Raw genomic sequence first — 24,475 nt, forward strand, 5'->3', positions numbered from 1 at the left:
GTAAGGCAGTGAGTACATTTCTTTGTTTTTTTTTTCTTATTTATTGTTAAAGTGATGTACAGAGAGGTTACAGTTTCATATGTGAGGCCTTGGGTACATTTCTTGTACTGTTTGTTACCTCCTCCCTCATTCCCCCCTTCCCACTCCCCCCCAAGAGTTGTTCAGTTGGTTTACACTAAATGGTTTTGCAAGTATTGCTTTTGTAGTCGTTTGTCTTTTTAGCCTTTGTATCTCGATTTTGATATATCCTTTCACTTCCCTAGTTCTAACTTATTACCTCCTCCATCCTTTTTCTCCTACTGTCTCCCCTCCCCTTTACAGCATATAATCTTGTAAGTATTGCTGCTGCATTGGTTCGCCTTTTACCCTTTGTCTCTCCATTTTGAAGTTCCCCTTTCCTTCCCTAGTTCAAATAAATGTATATACAATACTCAGGGTACCAAAATCAGTTATAGTAACATCAGGGTTTATTCTTTTAACTCAAACATTTGCCACCACTCAGTCCCTTAACACTTTCCGCAAAATAAAAGCAGAGGAAAACATTTAGGTGACATACAAAAAGACAATATTTATTTCACTCAAGGCATTCCTAGAAGTTTAACAAAAAATGACCCTCATTGCCGACATTACCAAAAATGTTAACATTATTTCACACAATCCCTTTGGTGCCCAGACGAAGAAAAAAAACAAACTTATCTGAATGAAAGAATAAGAATGACCCTCCCCACCACGGGTTTACTTAGGTATATGGTTAGACAAAATAGTTCATAAACCTACAAGTTTCCTACATGAAATGAACCAGCATCTGAGCACTGCCAAGCCAGGAGACTCCAATGAACTGTACAATAAGCACAGGCATTCCTATGATGTACTGCTAAAAGAGGAGGATGGAAATCAAGCTTGATCCTCCCACTCCAAAGCTGTGTAGTTAACTAACTGTTCCTGAGGATTTCAAAGCATTCGCCTCCTCATCAAAATAGGCAAAGATTAGAAAGTGACTTTGGGGGAGGCCTTATTATTTTCTTTTGCTTGTCCTGGGACTTGAACTCAGTGCCTGGGAGCTGTCCCTGAGCCTCTTTGTGCTCAAGGCTAGTGCTCTATCACTTGAGCCACAGCTCCATTTCTGTTTGTTTTTTTTTTAGGAGGTTCCTTGGAGATGAATCTCATGGTCTTTCCTGCCAGGGCTAGCTTTGAACTATGATCCTCAGATCTCAGTCTCTTGAGTAGCTGGGATTACAGGTGTGAGCCACCAGGGGCACCGTGGCTAAGAAGTTAAATTCATTCTTCCATAAGAAAGCTAACTATTCTTTCTAGTGAGGAGTGGGACAAAATGGAATATACTAGGCCTGTGTCACAGCCTCAATGTGATGCCAATAACAAAAGCACGGGGAGGGAATACCTTTACAGCTACCATTAGCCTGCACTTGCATTGCCAGTGAGATGCCAGCGCACCATGATATCTTACTGTAATGGAAGCAGGTCATTTTGGCACAGATCTGTCCCCTGTCCCAGGAAACAGGACTCTGAATCTTTGTGTGTGAGAAAAGGGGATACCTCTCACTCCCCATTCTTAGTTTAAATTTGGAGGAAGTAAAAGAAGTAGAGGATATACATATATATGCATATTTAATGGGGACTGGCAGAATGGAACCTTAACATATGGAAAAAAATGAGTAAGTATACAGTGGAGGTTCTTCACAGTTGGCTATTAACACAGCACACAAAATCTAAGTATCTGTAGGAGGGAAAAGAAGAACCCCAGGGGCCCAACTTGCAATGAATGGCAAGGAGGTACAACTATTTTTAACTCAAGCAAACAGCTAAGTTCTACGTGAAGATAATATATATCCCTATTTAGAAAATACATAAACATGGAGAGTTGAAAAGCCTCAAACACATGGAAGAGGCCCTAGGGAAGTTAACAAAAATGTCAAGACTTAGTCACTGCTTGCCACTCTAGGCAGACAACTTGAGATGCGAACAATTCCCTGTTCTTCATTTCTAATGGAAGTCAATAGGCTACGAGACAGGGAATGAGGGAGTAGGCCAAAATGGAAAGCAGTATAGTAGCTGGGGAGTTGAAAAGTCTTGAGAATTGGCTGGTGGGAGATCAAGAAAGTGTTAAGAACTGGGGAGTCCCAACTAGATGGTAAACCCATTGGGGGCCTAGTACCAGCTAGTCAATATTTGATTTGAGTAGCAAAGGTCAAGAAAAAAAAAGAATCCATCCTTAGAGACTTCTTGGTTCCAACTCTAATATCCAAGCAGTCATTCTACCTCTACTGCCCTGGAAAGGTATGGAATGGTCTTGGTAGAGAAGCTGCATTGGCTGTGTATGTGTGTGTGGGGGGGTCATTATCAGTAGGGCTGTCACTGATTTCTTGGGCTTTTCAAAGCACAGGAAAATGCGACTGAAGGGCATGATGATTCTGGACTTGGAAGAATTTTAATAGCTACCAACATGACTCAGTGGGAGCCCAAACCATAGGTAGATACCAGATTGTATCTGTTTTGTTTGCTAGATGTTCTATCTGAGTCACAGCATTTATACCCAGAAATAGTTCCCTCACACATAAAAATTTCCTGGTCTTATTTGACATCAAACAAGCATCCATGCCCTAGGGAGTCATCATAACTCTTGCTAAGATTAACTTGACTGCCCTCCGCTTTTACTTGGTCCTCCAGTTTAAAGACTTCTCAAAGGATGTCTGCTTTTACAATTCAATGAGTATGACTCCACTCTCATCTCCAAAGAACCCATTATTTTCTCTTTTTCAATGTATGACTCAATTGGCTCCTATGAGCTGCTTGTTTTTAAAGGGTACAGTAGCTTTAGGTTCCGTTTATCAAGTTCTGGGATAATAAATGGAGAATTCGATGAATCTTCACAAGATCACATTGAAAGGCAAGAATAAATTCTCTCCATCACTGAGAGACTTTCTTTAGGTTTTCTATCAGCACTACAGAGTCAGTTTCTTCTTTGGACTGCTTCTCATGAATATCATACTTCTTCCAGTGCTGCTAGGAAGGAAAAAAACATACGTGATCACTTCTCTAAACAATAGCAAGTGCTTATTTTTAGGTATCTGCACAAGAAACCACAAATGTCATGTTTTCTTGGTTTTTGTGTTTGGACCTGAGAATATTTATTGATTTGAACAATCAGCAAAACAAAACAATCAGAAACGAATATGAAAGATGGGAAAGCATCTCTTGTTTATCAAGAGAAAAACAAATTGGGACATTTCCTAACTTGGAAACGGTCTTTTGAAGATGAACAACGGGAGTAATGATGCTTTTCTTACTTTAATTACTGGACCTAGACATTTTTAGTGTGTGTGTGTGTGTGTGTGTGTGTGTGTGTGTGTGTGTGTGTCCTGGGGTTTGAACTCAGAATCTCATACTTGCTAAGGAGGCTCTTTGCCATTTGACTCATAGCCCCAGCCCTTTTTGCTTTGGTTATTTTTAAGGTATGGTATTATGTTTTGCCTGGGGTTGGCCCTCAGACTGCAGTCCTTCTACCTAAGGCCTCCTGAGTAGCTGAGATTACAGGTGAGAGTCACCTTTCCCAGACTCACTTGGACTGACCTCCCTCCCTCCCTCCCTTTCCCTCCCTCCCTTTCTCCCTTCCTTCCTTCCTTCCTTCCTTCCTTCCTTCCTTCCTTCCTTCCTTCCTTCCTTCCTTCCTTCCTTTCTCTGTCTCTCCTCCCCTTCCCTCCCTCCCTCCCTCCCTCCTCCCCTCCCTCCCTCCCTCCCTCCCTCCCTCCCTCTCTCCCTCCTCTCTTCCTCTCCCCTCTCTTTTATTTATTTATTTGTTTGTTTAAAGTTAACTTTTTAGCCAGGTGCCAGTGGCTCATGCCTGTAATCCTAGCTACTCAGGAGCTGAGATCTGAGGATGGCTGTTAGAAGCCAGCTGGAACAGGAAAAGCTGGAAGTGGTGCTGTGGCTCAACTGGCAAAGTGCTCGCCTTGAGCACAAAGAGGCCCAGGGATAATGCCTAGACCCTGAGTTCAAGCAAAAGTGATATACAAAGGGTTACAATTACATAAGTCAGGTAATGAGCACATTTCCTTTTGAATAGTGTCACCCCTTCCCTTGCTCTCTCCCAGTAATTGGACCTTCCTTAACTTTACTTTCTTTCGACAGAAATTTGACTACAGCTCCAGGGATATTATAGACTCAAGTCAATAAAGGGCTGGGAGACATAGAACAATAGGAGGGCATATACCTAGCAAGTGTAAAGCCCTAAGTTTAAACCCTAGGACCACACAAAGCAGACCAATTAACACTTAGGTAAATGGCAATACATAGGATGTTCCAGAAGTGTCTGCAGTTAAAATTTTTGAAAGCCTCTGCATCAACAGCTTTATCTAACATTGCTTGCTAGATCAAAGTAACATGCATCAAGCAAGGTTATTTTAAATCCAATTCAAGCTGGTCTCATGGAGTGTAAGCCAACATCCTGGTTGGTCTTCTGAGCTCAGTTGTCTCATCTGTCAAAGTTGTTGCACTAAGGTAGGAGTGAGTAAAGTATGGGCCACTGGACAAGCTGCCTAGTTGAATTTTGTATTTTTTTGTGGTTACTTTCATGCTATAATGGCATACTTAAGTTGTGATGGAGACTGAATGCCTAACAAGCCAAAATATTTACTATCTGGGCCTTTATTTAAAAAAAGGTTTGCCACCTATTACACTGGATTATGACTAAGATCCTTTTCTTCTTTTCTATTTTATGGTTTACTAAGCTTATAGGAAGAAACAGATAAATAAAATAGAAACAAGAGCAACTATAACTATTCAATTGCTCCATTCTGTGCAATTGGAGATGAATGGATTATGACAGGAGCATTCAGTTTTAGAGTTTATGAAGACATGAGTGAGGAAACGCTGCTCAAAATGTCCAAATTATTCTAAACAAATTATTTGCCAGGAGCCAATGGCTCACACCTGTAATCCTAGCCATTCAGGCTGAGGTCTGAGGATCACTGTTCAAAGCCAGCCTGAGCAGTAATAGCCCACGAGACTCTTAGCTCCACCTGCCACAAAGCTGGAAGTGGAGATGCAACTCAAGTGGTAGAGCACTAGCTTTGAGCACAAAGGTTCAGGGACAGTGCCCAGGCCCTGAATCCAAGCCTCGGGATCAGTACACAGCACATTTGCGCATGCATGTGCATGCATACACAAACACACACGTTATTTAACCTTGACCCATCTAGTAGAGTGGCTAATGTTAAAAATTTTATTTTTGGCAATTCTTGGCTGAACTAGCTCAGAGACAAGACAACCCACCTATTAATTAGGTCCCCTGTAAACAGACAGATAAAGAGTGTGTGTGTGTGTGTGTGTGTGTGTGTGTCCATCCTGATCCTGGGGCTTGAGGCTTGAACTCAGGGCCTGGGCGCCATCCCTGCGCTTTTGTGCTCAAGGCTAGTGCTCTACCACTTAAACCACAGCTCTACATCTGGCTTTTTCTGAGCAGTTAATTGGAGATAAGAGTCACACAGACTTTATTTCCCGGGCTAGCTTTGAACTGAAATCTTCAGATTATCAGCCTCCTCAATAGCTAGGATTACAAGTATAAGCTACCAGCACTCAGATTGCTGTTGTGTCTTACCTCATCTTAAGTTATTCCAATGAACTCATTTTAATACATGGTAATTTTGCATTTCAATTAGTGTTTTGTTCTTTATATATATGGTAATGCTAATTTTTCTGAGAACTACTAAAATATTATTGTTATTATTATTATTTTTGCCAGTCCTGAGCATTGGACGCAGGGGCTGAGCACTGTCCCTGACTTCTTTTTGCTCAAGGCTAGCACTCTACCACTTGAGCCACAGCGCCACTTCTGGCCGTTTTCTATATATGTGGTGCTGGGGAATCGAACCCAGGGCTTCATGTATACGAGGCAAGCACTCTTGCCACTAGGCCATATTCCCAGTCCTATTATTATTATTTTTGCCAGTACTGGAGCTTGAACTCTGGGCCTGGGTATTGTTCCTGAGCTCCTTTTGCTCAAGGCTAGCATTCTACCACTTGAGCCACAGCTCCATTTCTGGCTTTTTCTGTGATTAGACATAAGAGTCTCACAGGCTTTCTTTGTGGGCTGGCTTTGAACAGCAATCCTCATATTTTAGTCTCCAGAGTAGCTAGGATTACAGGCATGAGCCATTAGTACCTGGCTTAAAATATTATTCATGTGTCAGTAGTAGGGTTTAAACTCAGAGCTTCCCATTCTCCCTTAGCTTTTAATTAATTATTTATTTATTTTTATTTTTGCAAGACCTGGGGCTTGAACTAAGGGCCTGAGCACTGTCTTTGGCTTCTTTTTGCTCAAAGCTAGCACTCTACCACTTGAGCCATAGCACCACTTCTGGCTTTTTCTATATATGTGGTACTGGGGAATTGAACCCAGGGTTTCATGTATGTGAGGCAAGCACTCTACCACTAGGCCATTTCCCCAGCCCCAGCTTTTTGTTTTTGTGTGTGCTAGTTTTGGGGCTTGAACTCATGGTTTGGGCATTGTACCTGAGTCTTTTCTGGTTAAGGCTAGCAGTCCTACTACTTGATTCACAGCATCACTTTTGGATTTTTGGTAGTTAGTTGGAGATAAGAGTCTCACAGATTTTCCTACCCAGGATGGATTTTAACCACTGGCGTGAGCATTAGCCTTAAGTGACAGAGCTCAGGGACAACACCCAGGCCCTGTGTTCAAGCCCCAATACAAAGAAAGGAATGTAGGGTAAGGAAAGGTGCTGACCGCAAAAAATATGAGGGACCTGTGGAGGATGATGGAAAATAGTTTTTTGTTGTATGCCAGTCCTAGAAAATGTAAATGACAGGGAAGAATGTATAAAATGTCAGAACTAGTCAGGTGCCGGTGGTTCATGACTGTAATCCTAGCTACTCAGGAGGCTGAGATCTGAGGATTGTGGTCCAAAGCCAGGCTAGGTAGGAAAGTCTGTGAGACTCATCTCCAATTAGCCACCAAAGACCTGGACGCAGAGCTATGGCTCAAGTGGTAGAGCACTAGCCTTGAGCACAAAGAGGCACAGGGACAGTGCCCAGGACTGGTATACACACAAAAATTTCCCAACACCAAAAACCACATTGGCTGAGTGTTAGCAGAACTCTACACAATACTTCTTCCTGGCAGTAGGTGTGAAGTAAGTGTCAGTGGCAGGAAGAAACATGCTGTATTACCTTAAATGTGGTAGTCAATCTCAGCTTCACTAATGGTGGTATGGTTAGATGCTATCAGTTCCAAGACTACAGTAACAGTTGGAAAATCTGATCATGGGCTAAGTACTACACACTATTAAGGAATGTATAATTTTTTTGTAATGCAGCAATGCTATGTAGGCTATTTTGGAAAGCATCCTTAGTTTAAAAAAAAACAGATATTGGATTGAAAAAAAACAAAATATTTGGGAGCTAAAGGGCTGCTTTCTGATCAGGAATGCAAAATTAGCATGGCACTGAAAATATAATCGGTTTCCAAGAAGCAGGGGAAGAAATATATTTTTTTAAAGGATGAAACCAATGCAGACATGGAGGAGAAGCAATTCCCTTTGCGTCCTTTCCCCCAAGCTGAATATGGCCAGCAGCCCAATTAGTCACAAGGAAAAGGCAAAGAGCAAAGCAACAGGAAGATATGTTGTTGGCCAAAATGTTACTACAGTGATGAACAAAACATCAACAAAACACTACACATCTGAAGATTGCATTTAATTGTAGCCACATTGAAGTATGTTTTCAAAGGAGCACTATTGATGGTGCAGTGTAGAAGTGAAGGGCCTTTGAAAAGGGCCTGCAGTATTTGGCTTAGGAAACTTTGGGCTCTCTGGTTGTAGTTGAGCTCTGTAGTCATCTCTGTATATGGTAACTGACAGACTTCTCCATGACACCCTCCTACAGTCCTCTCTATAGTGAGTGAGATGCTTGGATGAGAATTGATAGGGGGGAAGAGGGGAAGAGGGAAAGAGAGAGAAAGAGAGAGAGAGAGAGAGAGAGAGAGAGAGAATATATGTGCCTGTACTATGGCTTGAAATCAGGGCTGGGTTCTGTCCCTTAGCTTTTTCACTCAAGGCTGGCACTTTACCAGTAGAATCACACCTCCACTCCCAGCTTTTTGCTGGCTCATTAGAGATAAGAGTTTTACAGACTTTTCTGCTTAGGCTGGCTTTGAACCATGATCTTCACATCTCAGCCTCCTAAGCAGCTAGGATTAGGAGTGTGAGCCACCTGCTCCTGGCTGAAAAACTATAGGGTTTTGAAACGTGTAATTAAAGGCAACTGAGTATACATGTAAAAATCCATCTCATTAGGGCCAAGTATGTTCTGCAAGTCAATGATTCTAGAAGAGAAAGGTTAGTCTTTCTGTTACTTATGCTGTTCTATTTGTGAGGCTCGTTGTCATGTAAAGAAAGCAGGCACTGGTGGCTCACACCTGTAATCCTAGCCACTCAGGAAGCTGAGATCTGAGAACTGCTGTTCAAAGCCAGCCAGGACAGGAAAGTTCATGAAATTTATCTCCAATTAACTACCAAAATACTGGAAATGGTGCTATGGTTCAAAGTGGTAGAGTGATAGCCTTGAGCACAAAGAGGCTTGGGGACAGTGCCCAGACCCTGAGTTCAAGCCCCAGGACTGACGAAAGAAAGAAAGAAAGAAAGAAAGAAAGAAAGAAAGAAAGAAAGAAAGAAAGAAAGAAAGGAAGAAAGAAAGAAAGAAAGAAAGAAAGAAAGAAAGAGAGAGAGAGAGAGAAAGAAAGAAAGAAAGAAAGAGAAAGAAAGAAAGGAAGGAAGAAAGGAAGAAAGGAAGAAAGAAAGGAAGGAAGGAAGGAAGGAAGGAAGGAAGGAAGGAAGGAAGGACGGAAGGAAGAAAGGAAGAAAGGAAGAAAGGAAGGAAGAAAGAAAGAAAGAAAGAAAGAAAGAAAGAGAAAGAAAGAGAAAAGAAAGCAGATGAGTCACTTGGCTGAGAGCAGACAGGAAATTTTGTCCTCTTACCTTTTTCCATGCCTGGCATTTTTATTATACTTCTAGTTTAAAAAAAAACCCACAACTGATTTTGTCTAATGGTCTGAAGCCACCATGAACAACAACAGCATGTTCAGTGGTCCATCTTGTCAGTATCTACCTCAATAAATTACAGAATTATCTGATTCATCAGGACAAAACCAACATATTCTCATCTAGACAGTAAATTGAAAAAAAGCAATTTTCCCATCTCTGAGAAAGATAATTGATCTGATTTTGCTGTCAGTTTACCACCCAGAGCTGAAAAGTTGAAATTATTTTTTTACTCTCCTCACCTTTCATCATCTACCCAGTTACCGAGTCATAATGAGTTTCTTTTAATAATGTCTCTCCCATCAATCTCTTCTGTTATCATGTAAGTTCAAGTCACTATTAGCTCCCAGGCTTGGATGACTATGATATTTTTTCCCTTTGTAAAAGTAATATATGCTCATTATAGCCAAATTAGAAGTTTCAGAAAGGTAGACAGAGAGTCATATTAGTTACCCACAATTCCTCTGGCTAGAGATGAACATTCATTCTGACCCATTTCCTACCACTCATTGTTCTATGTGTATATTAATACATTTCTGTAAAAATAGGATTGCAATATACTACATATTTACAGTTTGTTGGGTACTCAAGTATTTTAGACATGAAAGGCTTTGAAAACTTCCAAAACAATTCTTTTTTCTTTTAAAATTAATTTTATTTTCTGATTAAGTGGCACCAAAGAATTGAACGTAGGGCCTCATGTATACTAGGCAAGCACTCTACCACTAAGCCACATTCTCAGCCCAAAAACAAATTCTTGATTGTTGATGTTTCATTAGTTTCTGATTTTTCATGGTAGAGAATAAATGATGCATTGATAATACTTAAGCCACTATTGGATCATTTCCTTAAAAATCTATGTCTAAAGAGGCAAAATATCATTAGATTTTACCAAATTGCCTTCAAGAAAGGATATACAAAGGATATACACATTAAGCATCCCTAATTCAAACTCCAAATTTGAAATGCTCCCAAATCAGAAACTTTTTGAGAACAGATATTTTAGATTTTGGAGCATTTTAGTTAAGATTTTCTGATTCAGAATACACAGTGAGTAAAGTCTATGTAAATATTGTAAAATTTGCAAATCTGAAACACTGAAATTTGGAAATTTTAGTCCTAAGCATTTCAAGTGAAGAACATTTACCTATATCTACTATTATGGAGCCACCAGTGCTGCATAAGAAGTACTGCTTCTCATCTGGGCACTCGTGTCTCATGCCTGTAATTTTTAGCTAATCTGGAGGCTGAGATCTGAGGATCACAGTTCAAAGCCAGCCTAGGTGGGAAAGTCCATGAGACTCTTCTTTCTAATTAACCACCAAAAGAAGTTGGAAGTGGAGCTGTGGCTCAAGTGATAGATACTAACCTTGAGCAAAAGAGCTCAGGGACAGTGCCTAGGCCCTGAGTTCAAATGCTAAGACTGGAACCAAAAAAGTACTACTTTTTACCTACTTGTTAAAAACTAGACATCACTTCTTTTAAGAAATGTATAGGCTAGAAGGATAGATTTCATTAGCATGTACACTGGTGAATCCAAACATGTTTCCATAGATATTGGACATTTGTGTCAAGACATTTTAACTAGGGGCTGAGAATATGGCCTAGTGGCAAGAGTGCTTGCCTCATATACATGAAGCCCTGGGTTCGATTCCTCAGCACCACATATATAGAAAAGACCAGAAGAGGTGCTGTGGCACAAGTGGCAGAGTGCTAGCCTTGAGCAAAAAGAAGCCAGGGACAGTGCTCAGGCCCTGAGTCCAAGTGCCAGGACTGGCAAAAAAAAAAAAAAGACATTTTTACTAGTCCCCATTGTGCTAAGAAGAGTAGCAAACCTAAGTGACTTTCAGGTGTCTGGCATTTAGGTCAATGTATGGAACAATGAGAATTGGGAATAGAGTCAGAAAGTGCATGCCCTGCCTATGACTCTAAATATTAAGATTTTTGTTTTTGGGCAGTACAGGGGTTTGGACTCTTGCCAAGCAGGTACTCTATCACCTAAGCCATACCATACCTCTTAGCCCTGTTTGCCTTTGTCATTTTCCTTTTTGGTGCTGGGCCAGGGGCTTGAACTTAGGGCCTTGGTGCTGTCCCTGAGCTTTTGTACTCAAGGTTAGTGCTCTACCACTTGAGCCACAGCTCCACTTAAGGCTCTTTTTGTGATTAACTGGAAATAAGAGTCTTATGGACTTTGCTGCCCTGAGTGGCTTTTAACCACAATCCTCAGTTCTCAGCCCCCTTAGTAGCGAGGATTATAGGTGTGAGCCACCAGTGCTTGGCCATTTTTGTTATTTTTCAAATAAGGTCTTGTTTTTTGCCTGAGTCAGTCTGGACCACAATACTCCTGTTTGTGCTTCCTGCATAGCAGGGATAACGGGCACATGCTACTATGCCTAGCTTTTTATTGGTAGAGAACAGGGTCTTGAAAACTTTTCTGTCTAGCCTAGCCTTCAACCATGATCTTCCCAATCTCTGAGAAGCTAGGATTACAGGCATGAGCCATTTTAATTATACCATCTTGACCAAACAAAGCATCTGATAGAACATTTCAGGCCTAGGTTTGTGATTTGCTATCATGAATAAGCCTCCTTGCTCTAAGCCTTTCCCTCCATACTCTTGTTAGAATGATGGTCCAGAAGGGAAAGAAAAATGATATCACAAGAAATGTATTCACTGCCTTATTATGTAACTATACCCCCTTTGCAAAACACCTTGTCAATAAAATTTAATTTAAAAAAAGAAAGATAGTCCTGATAACTTCTCATTGTATTGCAGCTCAAAGCCAGTCCAGACAGAAAAATTATATTAGACTCATCTTCAATTAACCACCTGAAAGCTGCAAATGGAGATGTGGTTCAAGTGGTAGAGTGCTACCTTGGAGCAAAAAAAAGTGAGAGTGTGAGGCCTTAAGTTCAAGCCCTAGTTATCAGTATACACACAGGGATGTGTGTGTGCACACACATAGACAGACACACACAGACACACACACACACAATACTCATCATTAACACTAAGCACTTAAAATGTGCCAGATATGTCAGCTGGATTCAATTAAGTCAATTTACTGGATCCAAATAATCCAATAAGAGGTAGAGGCTATTATGATTTCTATTATATAAATAGGAAAACTGAGTTACAGAGAGGCCAAGGAAATTACCTAAGGTCAAAAAGATGGCAAATAACATAGCAGCAATCTGCATGCAGACAATGTGACTCCAGTGCCCAGGCTATTATCTAGTATGCTTCACTACTTACCTAAACTAACTGCCTTATGCCTGTGATTGCTAATTGAAGCTATATACAATGATACTCATAATTATTTCACTCAATATCTTCATTATCTCATTAGAGTGAATATATTTACAGAGAAATTTCTACTATTTCCTTTCCATAATGTCTTAAATTTTTAGTCACTAATTCTAGCAAGAGTCATGACAGTCTGCAAGGAAACGAACTACAATAGTTGTGGTGGATCTGTTTTATTTCCATGGGCTTGGAGTCCAGCTTTCTATGCAATAAGACAAAATGCACTTTGTTTATGCTCACTTTGCATTTTCCTGCATTAAGTTATTTTTTTTCCAGTCCTGGGGCTTGAACTCAGGGCCTGAGCAAGGACCCTGGCTTCTTTTTTGCTCAAGGCTAGCAGTCTGCCACTTGAGCCACAGCACCACTTCTGGCCTTTCCTATATATGTGGTGCTGAGGAATCGAACCCAGGGCTTCATGTATATGAGGCAAGCACTCTTGCCACTAAGCCATATTCCCAACCCCCTCCTGCATTATATTTTAAGAGTCATTTGTCTATTAGGTTAGCTTAATAAAAGAGGCTCATCCTCCTGTGTGTTTGGATAAAATATGCCTCCTACCACAAAAGGAGAATGGAGCCCAGTGATGAGGTGGGCAAATATTCTAATTTCTTAGATACTTGGCCTAAGATGCAACATTTTAAATTAATTCTATTTTCACTAGGTTGTAGTTGAAAATAACCAAATTAAAGCCAGACACAGGTGGCTCATGTTTGTAATCCTAGCTAGTCAAGAGGCTGAGATCTGAGGATCATGGTTTAAAAGCAGCCTTCTCAGGAAAGTTAGTGAGACTCATCTCCAATTAATCACCAAAAAGCCAGAAGTGGAGCTATGCCTCAAGTAATATAGTGCTATCTTTGAGCAAAAAAGCTCAGTGACCGTGCCCAGGCCCTGAATTCAAGTCCTGGGACCAGTACACACACGCGCGCGCACATACACACACACACACATTTCAAAATGTATTATATTTGATACATGCTACAACAAATCCTGAAAACAGGATGCTAAGTAAAGTGAGCCAGACACAGAAGGATAGATATCACAGGGGTCACACATATAGGAGATACCTACAACAGGAAAATTCACCAATAGAAAGGGGAATGAGTGGTTACCAGAGGCGAGGGATGGGAGAATAGAGAGCCACTGGTTAGTGGACCCTGTTTCTATTCAGGAGAATGCACAAGTTCTACAAACAGATAATCATGATGTTAGACAGCATTATAAAAATACTTTATGGTATCAGACATTTCATTTATAAATTGATAAATTGTTTTATGTTATATATATATGTGTGTGTGTAAATATAAAACCACCTTAAAAAGAAATCCTGTGCCCCCCCCCAAACTTTAACCAATTTCAAATTCCCATGAAGTCTGTGCCTACCAGGGTATCATCACTTTGGTCTCCAAACATTTCTTTAACAATCTTGCTAGGATCAGGAATTGGAGGGAATATAATGATCTTCAGCCTTTAAGAAAGCAGAGAAAGTGTGGATAAAACCTTCTGGTGCATCGTGTCCAATGTTAGTACAGCCATATCAAAAGTCACCTTTACCTTTCAAAAGACAATGATCACTGGGTGCCAGTGGCTCACACCTGTAATCTTAGCTACTTAGCAGGCTGAGATCTAAGGATTGTGGTTCAAAGCAGCCAGAGCAGGAAAGTCCATGAGATTCATATCTCCAATTAATAATCATAAAATTGGAAGCAGAGCTTTGGCTCAAGTGGTAGAGTGCTAACCTTGAGCAAAAGAGCTCAAGGACAGTGTCCAGGCCCCGAGTTCAAGCCCACAACTGGCAAAAAATAGGCAATGATCACCAGGCACCAGTGGCTCACACTTGTAATTTTAGCTACTCAGTAGGCTGAGATCTGAATACTGTAGTTCAAAGCCAGCCTAGGCAGGAAAGTCTATGAGACTCTCATCTCCAATTAACTACCAAAAAGCCAGAAAGGGAGCTGTGGCTCAAAGTGGTACGAGCACTAGCATTCAGACAGGCCCCAGGCCCTGAGTTCAGTCCCCAGGCCCAGCACACACATACAAAAAGCAATGGCCATAAGAACACCATGTTTGGGTAGAGCAAATGAGACACCAGGATAAGCAATTTATTTACATCCTATCACTTCAACTATAATGGTGCAGAATTTTTGTTTTTGGTGGTACTAGGGTTTGAACTCAGGGCCTTGTGCTTACTTGGCAGGTGCAAAACCAATTGAGCTCCCAGTCCTTTTTGCTTTCAGTTATTTACTACAATAGTAATCAAAACACAGTCTGTATAGTGAGATAGGGAACATAAAACATTTTTTAAAAGAATGAGTAGTATTTATTAGTAACAATCTGGTAAAGTCTCTTCTATAATACTGGATAGCAGCCTGCTTTGCATTAGTACTTGACAAGTCACTTCATTAGCAATTGTTTTCAGTCCCTTTTTTGGTGGTAGGGTTCTATCTCAGGTCCGTGCTCATGCTAACCATGTCTTGTACCACAAAGCTACACCTCTGGCCTCCATTCGTAAAATCTCATGCCAAGACTTACCAAGTTAACTTGATAAATTAGGTACTGGAAGAAGTAACTGAACACAAGGCATCTTTAGCAGTGCTAAACACATGCAAAAGGAGCTGCAACTGAGCAGAGCTGTGAAAAATGCACCCAAAGTTCTCTTTGCTCACCAGAAACTGAACAAAATACTTCTTTGCCATGTCATACCAGTAGAAGTCATCTGTGGCCACAATTCACCTAATGTGCTGGGCAAATATAAAACAGCAGCGCAGAGTAGTAACCATAGCAACAAGGCTAGCAGAAAGTATACAACCTGCATCAACCCCTGCCTTACCTCTTAAGGTAAAGCAGAAGGACAATGATTGCACCTGCGACAATTACTGGGATGATGAGCAACATGATGATGTAGAATGTGGAGTTGGGCTTCTTACCTACACAATGGAGAACAAACAGCAAGATATGAGAAGTAAAATCCTTTTAGTAATAGGCCAAGCATGAATACCATTAGCTGATGAGATCAGATATATCATCCTGCCTCATTCCCTTCGCCCAAACTCTTCAATCATCTTATGTTCTGTTACCTTCAGAGTTTCAGAAAATGATCTGCTCTGGTCCCTAAACTCTGTGGATCAGCCAACACCTTAAGGATTAACTGCAATTCAGGTGTCTTAACTTGCTTCAGACATTAATAACAAAGATGTCCTATTAAATGTGACATCCCATCAACAGTGCCTGTCTTTTCTCACTGATTACCATTACTTTAAGAAAAACTAGATGTGGCACAAGTGGTAGAGTGCCTTGCCTTTTAAGAGCAAGGTCCTGAGTTCAATCCTGAGCACCAAATAAATAAATTCTTGGCCTGGTGCTGGTGGCTCATGCCTGTAATCCTAGCTACTCAGGAGACTGAGATCTGAGGACTGCTGTTCAAAGCTAGCCACGGCAGGAAAGTCCATGAGACTCTTATCTTCAATTAACTACCAGAATACTGGAAATTGCACGGTGGCTCAAAGGGGTAGAATACTAGCCTTGAGTGAAAAATCTCAAGGACTGTATTCAAGCCCCACAACCGACAAAAAGCAGAAAAAAAAAAACCAACAAAAAACCAAACCGAAATAATCCTAATAACTACTATACTACTATGATTCTTTTTTGTTTTAGTAGTACTGGGGTCTAATTTAGGGCTTCATGCTTGCTAGGAAAGTGCTTTACATCTCTTGAGCCATGCTTCCATTCCTTTATTGCTTTTAGTTGTTTGGATAGGATCTCACATTTTTGCCCAGGTCTGGCCTTGGACTGTGATATTCCTATCTATTCCTTCCATGTAGATGGGATGACAGATGTAAACCACCATCCCCATCTTGTTGGTTGAAATGAAGTCTTGCAAACTTTTTCCCCAGCCTGCTGTTAAGTATGATTCAAGTTCCTGCCTGGCACTTGTGGCTCTCACCTGTAATCCTAGCTACTTAGGTGGCTAAGATCTGATGATCATGGTTCAAGACCAGCCCAGGTATGAAAGTACATGAGACTTTTATCTTCAATGAATCACCAAAAAAGCTGGAAGTGGAGTTGTGGTTCAAGTGGTAGAGCACTAGTCTCAAACTGAAAAAGCTCAGGGACAGCACCCAGGCCTCAAGTTCAAGCCTAGGACTTGCAAAGAAAGAGGGGGAGATGGGATGTAATTTCCAAGATTAGGTGATGAAAGACCAGGGCTTTCACACTGGGTGTTCTCTCACACATTCTTTCTTGCTTGGATCTGTCATGTAGGGAAACCAATTCCCATGTCAGGAGGGAGGCTCTATGGGGAGGTCCAAGAAGCAAGGAACTAAGGGAGCTCTGTATTTGTTTTTGTTGCTGGCTGTGACAAATGATCATAAAGTAGATGGCTTCAAACAAGAAAATGTATTCTGTTACAGTTCTACAGGCTAGAAATTCAAAATCAAGGGCTCAGCAAGGTCATACTCCTTCTAAAGGCTCTAGTGAGGAATCCCTCCTGCCTCTTTCCTGCTTCTGGAAACACCTAGAAAGCTTTGGTGTTCTTGGCTATAGGTTGATCACTCAAATCTCTGGCTCTACTTTCTGTGTGTGTCTTTGTGCATACTCTCCTCTTTTTATAAGGATACTAGTCATTAGACTTAGGGGTCATTCTGATTCAGTATGACTGCATCTTAACTTTATGATATCTGCAAAAATCCCTATTTATAAATAAGGTCACATTCACAACTACTGAGTTGAGCTTTGGACATAGCTTTTTGGGGACTCCATTCGATCTGTCATAGGCTTCATCCAATAACCAGTGAGAAAGTGAGGCTTAATGAATAAACTTAGAGGTGAACTCTAGCCCCAGACAACCCTTCAGATAAGATTGCAGTCCTTCTTAAAGGTGGGCTACAACTTCATGAAGCTTCTTACTAAACTGTGCCTAGATTCCTCAGCCACAGAAAGTGGGGCATGGTAAAAGTATGTTGTTGTGAACTACTAAACTTTGACATACATCTTTTATGTGTTAACACATAACCCATATAACCACACCTGGCATGTGGCTTGTTGGGCCTCACAATTATGAGGGAACTGATTTCTTTAACAATCCATCCCTCTGACTCAGACATGTTTTTTTTTGGGGGGGGGGCGGGGAGATGGTTTTGTCAGGATCCAGATGTCCATGCCTGTAATCTTAGCTACTTAGGAAGCTGAGATCTGAGGATCATGGTTTGCAGCTAGCCTGGACATGAAAGTCTGTAAGACTATCCTCTCCAATTAATCACCAAAAAATCTGGAAGTGGAGCTGTGGCTTAAGTGGTAAAGTGCTACCCTTGAGCAAAAAAGCTCAGGGACAGTACCCAGGCCCTGAGTTCAAGCTCCAGGACCAGTACACATGCACACACACACACACACACACACACACGCACACACACTTACTTTTGTTGGGCGCTGGTGGCTCACAACTGTAATCCTAGCTACACTGGAAGCTGAGATTTGAGGATCAAAGATTGAAGCCAGCCCAGGCAGGAAAGTTCATTACATTTTTATCTCCAATTAACAACTAAAAAGCTGGAAATGGAGCTGTGGCTCAAATGATAAAACATTAACCTTGAGCAAAAAAGCTATGATATAGCATCAAGCCTTAAGTTCAAGGCCTAACTACTGACATACACACACACACACACACACACACACACACACACACACACACACACACACAAGTTTGTTCTATATTGCCCCCTAGAGCCACAAAAAGGAAAGCCTATTCCTTCTCTCTGGTAATATCTCACCTATTATTCTCAAGGTTACTTCACTGGTTGTTCTTTCCAAGTTTTGAGGTTCTTCAACATCCTGATTTTACCTTTCAAGGAGAGATTCCATACTGACCATGTGTCTCCTAAAATACCATACTCTGAATGGAATGCTGCACACTTCTGATGTGGTCACACCCGGGTTTCCCACACCATAGCATTCCATTGCTCTGGAAACTATACCAGCATTACTGACTGATACCAAGAGTGCCTTACAGGGATATGGAAGGCTCCATTGTTGAGTCCGATTGCACTTACAGTCAAGTGAAGCCATGTACCCCACTCTGTGCCCGCATATGTAGCCTGTGTCTTTCCCACATTGTACTTGAACCTGGGTTACCATCAACAAATGATTCTTTTTTCAAACCTAGATATAAATTCATTTGTACTAAATACCACCACAGACATTGCTCCTCTCTTGATTCTATATAGGACAGTGTGTGTGTGTGTGTGTGTGTGTGTGTGTGTGTGTGTGTGTGCGCATGCATACTAGTAATGGAGTTTGAACTCAGAGCACTGCACTCTTGCTCAGCTTGCTTGCTCACAGTTGGTGCTCTTCCATTATCTTCCATTCATGCCTCCAGGAAAGTTTTCTAGCATGGTAAAACTTATGGATTTGATCATGCCTCCTTCTATGTATTTGTTCTGGCTACTCATAAAGGTGGACATGGGACAAATGAGTGGAGAACGCTATTTGGATTACAGTTTTCCAAAGAGCTGCATATTGTCAATTAACCCTGAGTGATTTGGCAGTAATTAAAGAGGAAATAAACTTCAATATAAGTACTCTTTGGCTGACACTAAGAAAGCACAAGAGGTATTTTCCAAATGTGCTTTCTGCATCAGCTTAGTTTCCATGCACTGGTGTTTTATATTATAACAAAATCTGGTTCTCTTACCTATACTCATGGGGTGACTCCAATTACTCCAGAGCTTGTCATCCTCATAGCATAACTTATTTGTTTTGACTCTGATTCTGACTGTGTAAATAGTATCATCAATAACACCAGGGACCACCATGAAACAACTTGTAACCTTAGACATAAAGTAAAAACACACAAAGAATATTACTAGTTTATTCTCTTTTCTGCTATTGAATCATAATGTGATTATCTGCCAAATTCGGTATATGATTAAGACAGATGTGAAAAACTGGCAATAACCCATTGAACAAAACTGCTTTTCACAAAGTAGTTCAAATTTACGTTGTGCTAGACCTGCCCCACGTCTAATCCCTTAGTGTTCAAGTCCAAATAGCTGAAATTGAATTTACTGACCTTACTCCCAAATTCTGAATTCTCACATTTGTTCTCTTCAACCTTGAAAATAAAAAGAATGGGTTTCAAAGTTTTCAAAACACATTTTATTGTCATTTAGCCATTACCAACAAGCTTTCTTTTAGTCTAGTCTATTAAAAGTGATCCAGGTACATAGGTTTGTCTTTTACACCTGCACATCCATGTATATCACTGCACAATTTACAATAGCCAAAATATGGAAACAATCCAGATGTCCCACTACAGATGAATGGATCCAAAAAAGGTGGCACCTGTACACAATGGAAGTCTACACAGCAATTAGAAATGATAAAATAACAGCATTCACAGGGAAATGGTCAGATCTTGAACAAATAATGTTGAGCGAGACAAGCCTAGAACACAGAGAACAGAGGCACATGGTCTCCCTAAGTGGATGTTAGGGTGGGGGGAGAACAGCCTAGATCATGTCTGTAAAATAACAAATTTCTTTTCAAATGGTATTTCCACATGATTTGGTCAGCGACTTTATATCATGTCTCTAAAACCAAACCATTACTAAACAAACATAAAATATATCTAGGATAGACCTATCAGAGGATCACAATAGCTCAACAGCTACGTACATATGATTATATAAAATGAGGCTAAGCAAATTGAACTTCAAGAGATGGAAACAGGAAGATTTTATTGCTGTCATTATGTTTAATGTACTGGGTGAATTTCCTATGGTGTACCCCCCTGTGGTCACTGTATATGATTTGGTACACTAGATATTATTTATATATATATATATATATATATGTTTATCTGAGCTAGGGAAGGGAAAGAAAAATGTGGGAAGGTGTAACAACTATGACAAGAAATGTACTCACTACCTTATTATGCAAGTGTAACCCCTCTGTACATCACCTTGACAATAAAATTTTAAAATATAAATTAAATTTTTTTAAAGATTTAAATTACTAAAAAAAATACGTTGGTCTTTTTATTAAGTAGCGGTAGCTTAATTATATATCCAAGGGACAATAAAGGAATCTTGTTCCTAACTTGACACTATTCACAAGATCAGTTCCAAATGTACTGCACATCTAAATATTAAGAGTAAAAAAGTAAAAACACATATAGAATCCAGATTTGAGATGAACATATAGAAGTGTGTGTGTGTGTGTGTGTGTGTGTGTGTGTGTGTGTGTGTGTGTGTTGGTATTGAGACCTGAACTTAGGGCCTGGGCTCTATGTTTTAGCTTATTCATTCAAGACTGGGACTCTACCACTTGAGCCACAGCTCCACTTTTGGCTTTTTGGTAGTTAACTGAAGATAAGAGACCCATGGACTTTTCTGCCTGGTCTGGTTTTGAACTTCCACTCTCTGATGCAAGTTTCCTGAGTAGCTAGGATTACAGGTGTGAGCTAAAGCCTGGACACATAGAACATCTTTACAACCTTGAAAAAAGGAAAATAAGTTGAGTGCAAGTGACTCCATCTATAATCCTAGCTACTTGGGAAGCTGCCATCTGAGGATCCAGTTTGGGAGTCAGCCTGGGCAGTCAAGTCAGAGACTGTTATTTCCAATTAACTGGACAAAAGGCAAAAAGCTGGAGATGGAGGTATGGTTCAAGAGGTAGAGCTCTAACCTTAAAGGAAAGAGTGAAGTGAGAACACAAGGCCCCGAATTCAAGTAAGCTCCAGTATCAGCACCAGAAAAAAAGGAATTTGGCACTTGGAGTAAGAACTTAGCTTTAGTCACTTACTAGGAATGTGGCCTTAGGAACAACTAAGATTTCTCATTTGTAAAATAGAGAACAAATAACAGGACACAGATCCTCAGGGCTAGTGTGAGCTCTAAATGAGATATAGTTACTACTATACCTACTTTAGAGTAGTCCTTTAGTACATGAAAGTTGCTATTAGTAGCAAGAACAGCAACAGAGTCGACGTCAACTGACTGTTCCCTACAGGAGTTTATAGTTTCAGTGGGGAGAAAAGGCCCACATATGACCAAGGTTTTAAATAAGCAGGGCATAATTTAAGAGGTTAAATGAGCTAACCCAGGCAGCACATGCCTCAGGATTTCCCACAGAAGCATCGAAGGGAAAGATGAGGCTGGAGTAATCAAGAACAGTTCAGCTTTCTGATAATTCACTGCACCATACCCACTCTCTCCCCACAAGGAAGCCTTTTGCTTTTGCCCTTTATGGTATTTCATGGGGAACTATACCCTTGGGTACTTGTAAAGATTGTCTGCCACCAGACAAAGTCATCTGTAAATGACCAGAGCTTCACTCTGTTGTGGACCTGGCCACTCCCTCTGGAGCTACTGCCTGTCAACACCAGCTTATTTTAGTAAGTTCCTTGATGAACTGGACCAAGGAACTTGCCCATGTACACAATGCTGGGCTCTTTTAAAACCTAATATAGTATATTTTGCATCAGACCTCTAAACCTCAAAAGCCAAAGGGACCAAGCAAGGAAGCAAACAAGTGAGTGGTGCAGTCTTTGTGGTCTTTAGGCACCACCTTATGGAAATAGGCTCCTAGGGTCCACAACTTTAAATTTGGGCAAAAAAATGTAATAAGCAAAGAAATAAATGAACTCCTACTTTGTCTGTGGTCCAAACAAAAAATGATGGCTTTAATTTGTGATATCAGTTGGAAAAGTATCAGTGGGACAAAGGCCCTGAGGTTACACCACATTCTGGTGAAGGCCCTGCAGGGACCTTGGACTGGTATGGTTTGCATTAGATTCCAAGCAGTGTAAGTAAACATAAACAAATGTGCCGCAGATTTCACTATGTTCTTGACACCATCTCCAAGAAAATGGGATCTGAGTATCTACATGATCTGATCTCTGCCTACTGCTTCAATGCTTTTTCTACTATATTTGGCCACACCAGCTTCTTTTTTTCACATGTCAAGCTCATCCATGCCTCAGACTTTCTATCTTTTGTCTCTTTTATGCCCAGACTTGCACACATCTAGCTGCTGCTCAATATTCTGGTATCACATCAACTGCTATTACTTGATAACTTCACTAGCTAACATCCCCTCAGGCTCTTCCAGACACCCTAGTACATCACTCCATTTTATTTTCCTCATACTACTCATGCTCTGAAATTAGTTTGTTCATGTTCACACTCTTATTTACTTTTTTCTTTTTTTCCAGTCCTGGGGCTTGAACTCAGGGCCTGGGCACTGTCCCTGGCTTCTTTTTGCTCAAGGCCAGAACTCTGCCACTTGAGCCATAACACCACTTCTGGCTTTTTCTGTGTATGTGGTGCTCAGGAATCAAACCCAGGGCTTCATGCATGCAAGGCAATCACTCTAGCACTAGGCCACATTCCCAGCCCCACACTCTTATTTTCTAACATGCAAGCTCATGAAGGCAAAAGAAATCTTATTCATGCATCATGTTCACTGCCTTAGCTCCAGCACACAAAACAATATCTAGAATATTGTAGACACTTGCAAAAAAAAGTGACTGAGCTAATGAATTAGTGAATGGCTTGAACCTTGCAGCCAATGTTACCATATGCCTTCAAACCTTCCACCATGCCCTATTTAATTTTTACTGGGCAAAAAAGCTACAATTCATTGATAATTCAGTATAGGAAATTCCAGAGAAAGAAACATATGCAAAGCAAAATAATGATTTTTAAAACTTACACAGAAAATATCATGGGTCTCAGTATGGCTGTTATTGACTTCTACTTCATAAGATAAACATATGCTGTTAAAATTCTGTGGATTCTCCCACTGCACATATAAGGCACTATCTTTGAAGAAGAGATATGTAATACGTGGAGGGTCGGGTTTCACTGAAAAATAGAAGAAAACCAATTAGCTTCCTAAAGTTTAAATTAAAATAGTAAAGATGGATTTATAATGGGTTTTTAATGATCTGTTAGATAGTTTTAGAATTTCTGAATAGCCACAGTTAGTGGAGGAAACAGGCTAGTAAAATAGGTTTCAGAAACATCTTTGCAGGCAGGTGTCTGACAGATTACATGAACTCTGACCTGTATCTGGTTAAAAATGCCCACGTTATAAACAGGACATCTGCTTGGGTCCAGATGAGCTTCACCTGAGGAGTAAGAAGATATCAGGGCCTTCCCTAGCTGCCACTCCTTCATGCCAATCCAAGACTACAACTAAAACATTATCCTAAGTCAGGTGCCAGTGGTTGATAACCTGTATTCTTACCACTCAGGAGATGAGATCTAGGGATTGGAGTTCAAACCAGCCCAGGCAGGAAAGTTGATGAGATTCTTATCTCCAATTAACCTCTAAAGCAGGAAGTAGAGGAGTGGCTCAAGTAGCAGACCACCAGCCTTGAGCAAAGAAGCTAAGGGAGCACGCATGCACGCATGCGCACACACCACCACCATCATCACCACCGCCACCACCACCTCCAAAAACTTATTCTTGCGGGGTGCTGGTGGCTCAGGCCTGTGATCTTAGCTACTCACAGTCCAAAACCAGCCTGAGAAGGAAATTCCATGAGATTTTACCTCCACTAAATTACCAAAAAGCCAGAAGTGGGGCTCAGGCTCAAGTGGTAGAGCACTAGCCTTGAGCCAAAAAAACCTGAGAGGTAGCACCCGGGCCCTGAGTTCAAGCCCTAGGACAGGCACAAAACAAAACCAAAACCAAAATTATCCTAGTCTCCATCACATGCTATAGCATGGATACACCTTGGAGTCATTATGCTAAGTGAAATATGTGAGTCACAAAAGGACAAATACTGTGCAGTTCCATTCACATGAGATATCTAGAAAAATCAAGTTCACAGAAATAGAAAGTATAAAGGTGGTTGCCAAGGGCTTGGGGGAAGAGAGAGAGTAATGTTCAGTGGACATAGTTTCAGTTTTGCAAGATGCAAAAGTCCTTGAGATGGTATTGTACAACTATGTGTGTATACTTAACACTACTAAACTACTAAACAGTACACTTGAAATGTTATAGCAAACGTTTTTTTTGTTTTGTTTTTGTTTTTTTTCTTTTTTTATTATAAAACTGATGTACAGAGAGGTTACAGTTTCATACGTTAGGCATTGGAT

General features: G+C 40.7%; 1 protein-coding gene across 2 annotated transcripts in view; it reads right to left on the bottom strand.

Moving 5' to 3' along the window:
* Positions 1-1,144: 1,144 nt before the first annotated feature.
* Positions 1,145-24,475, bottom strand: part of Il13ra1 (interleukin 13 receptor subunit alpha 1) — a 64,241-nt gene continuing 40,910 nt past the window's right edge. Inside the window, exons 6-11 of one of the 2 annotated variants that reach the window (XM_048336219.1) lie at positions 23,082-23,233; positions 19,438-19,479; positions 19,060-19,195; positions 15,205-15,301; positions 13,758-13,842; positions 1,145-3,018 (exon numbers count right to left, since the gene is read on the bottom strand). In XM_048336219.1, coding sequence (XP_048192176.1) covers positions 2,926-3,018; positions 13,758-13,842; positions 15,205-15,301; positions 19,060-19,195; positions 19,438-19,479; positions 23,082-23,233 — 605 coding nt within the window. In that variant the 3' untranslated portion in view covers positions 1,145-2,925. Of the gene's footprint in view, positions 3,022-13,757; positions 13,843-15,204; positions 15,302-19,059; positions 19,196-19,437; positions 19,480-23,081; positions 23,234-24,475 lie in introns of both variants that reach the window. The other variant, XM_048336218.1, reaches the window with a different exon arrangement.

Source organism: Perognathus longimembris, chromosome 28 (genome assembly GCF_023159225.1).
Source record: "Perognathus longimembris pacificus isolate PPM17 chromosome 28, ASM2315922v1, whole genome shotgun sequence".
Taxonomy (NCBI): Eukaryota; Metazoa; Chordata; class Mammalia; order Rodentia; family Heteromyidae; genus Perognathus; species Perognathus longimembris.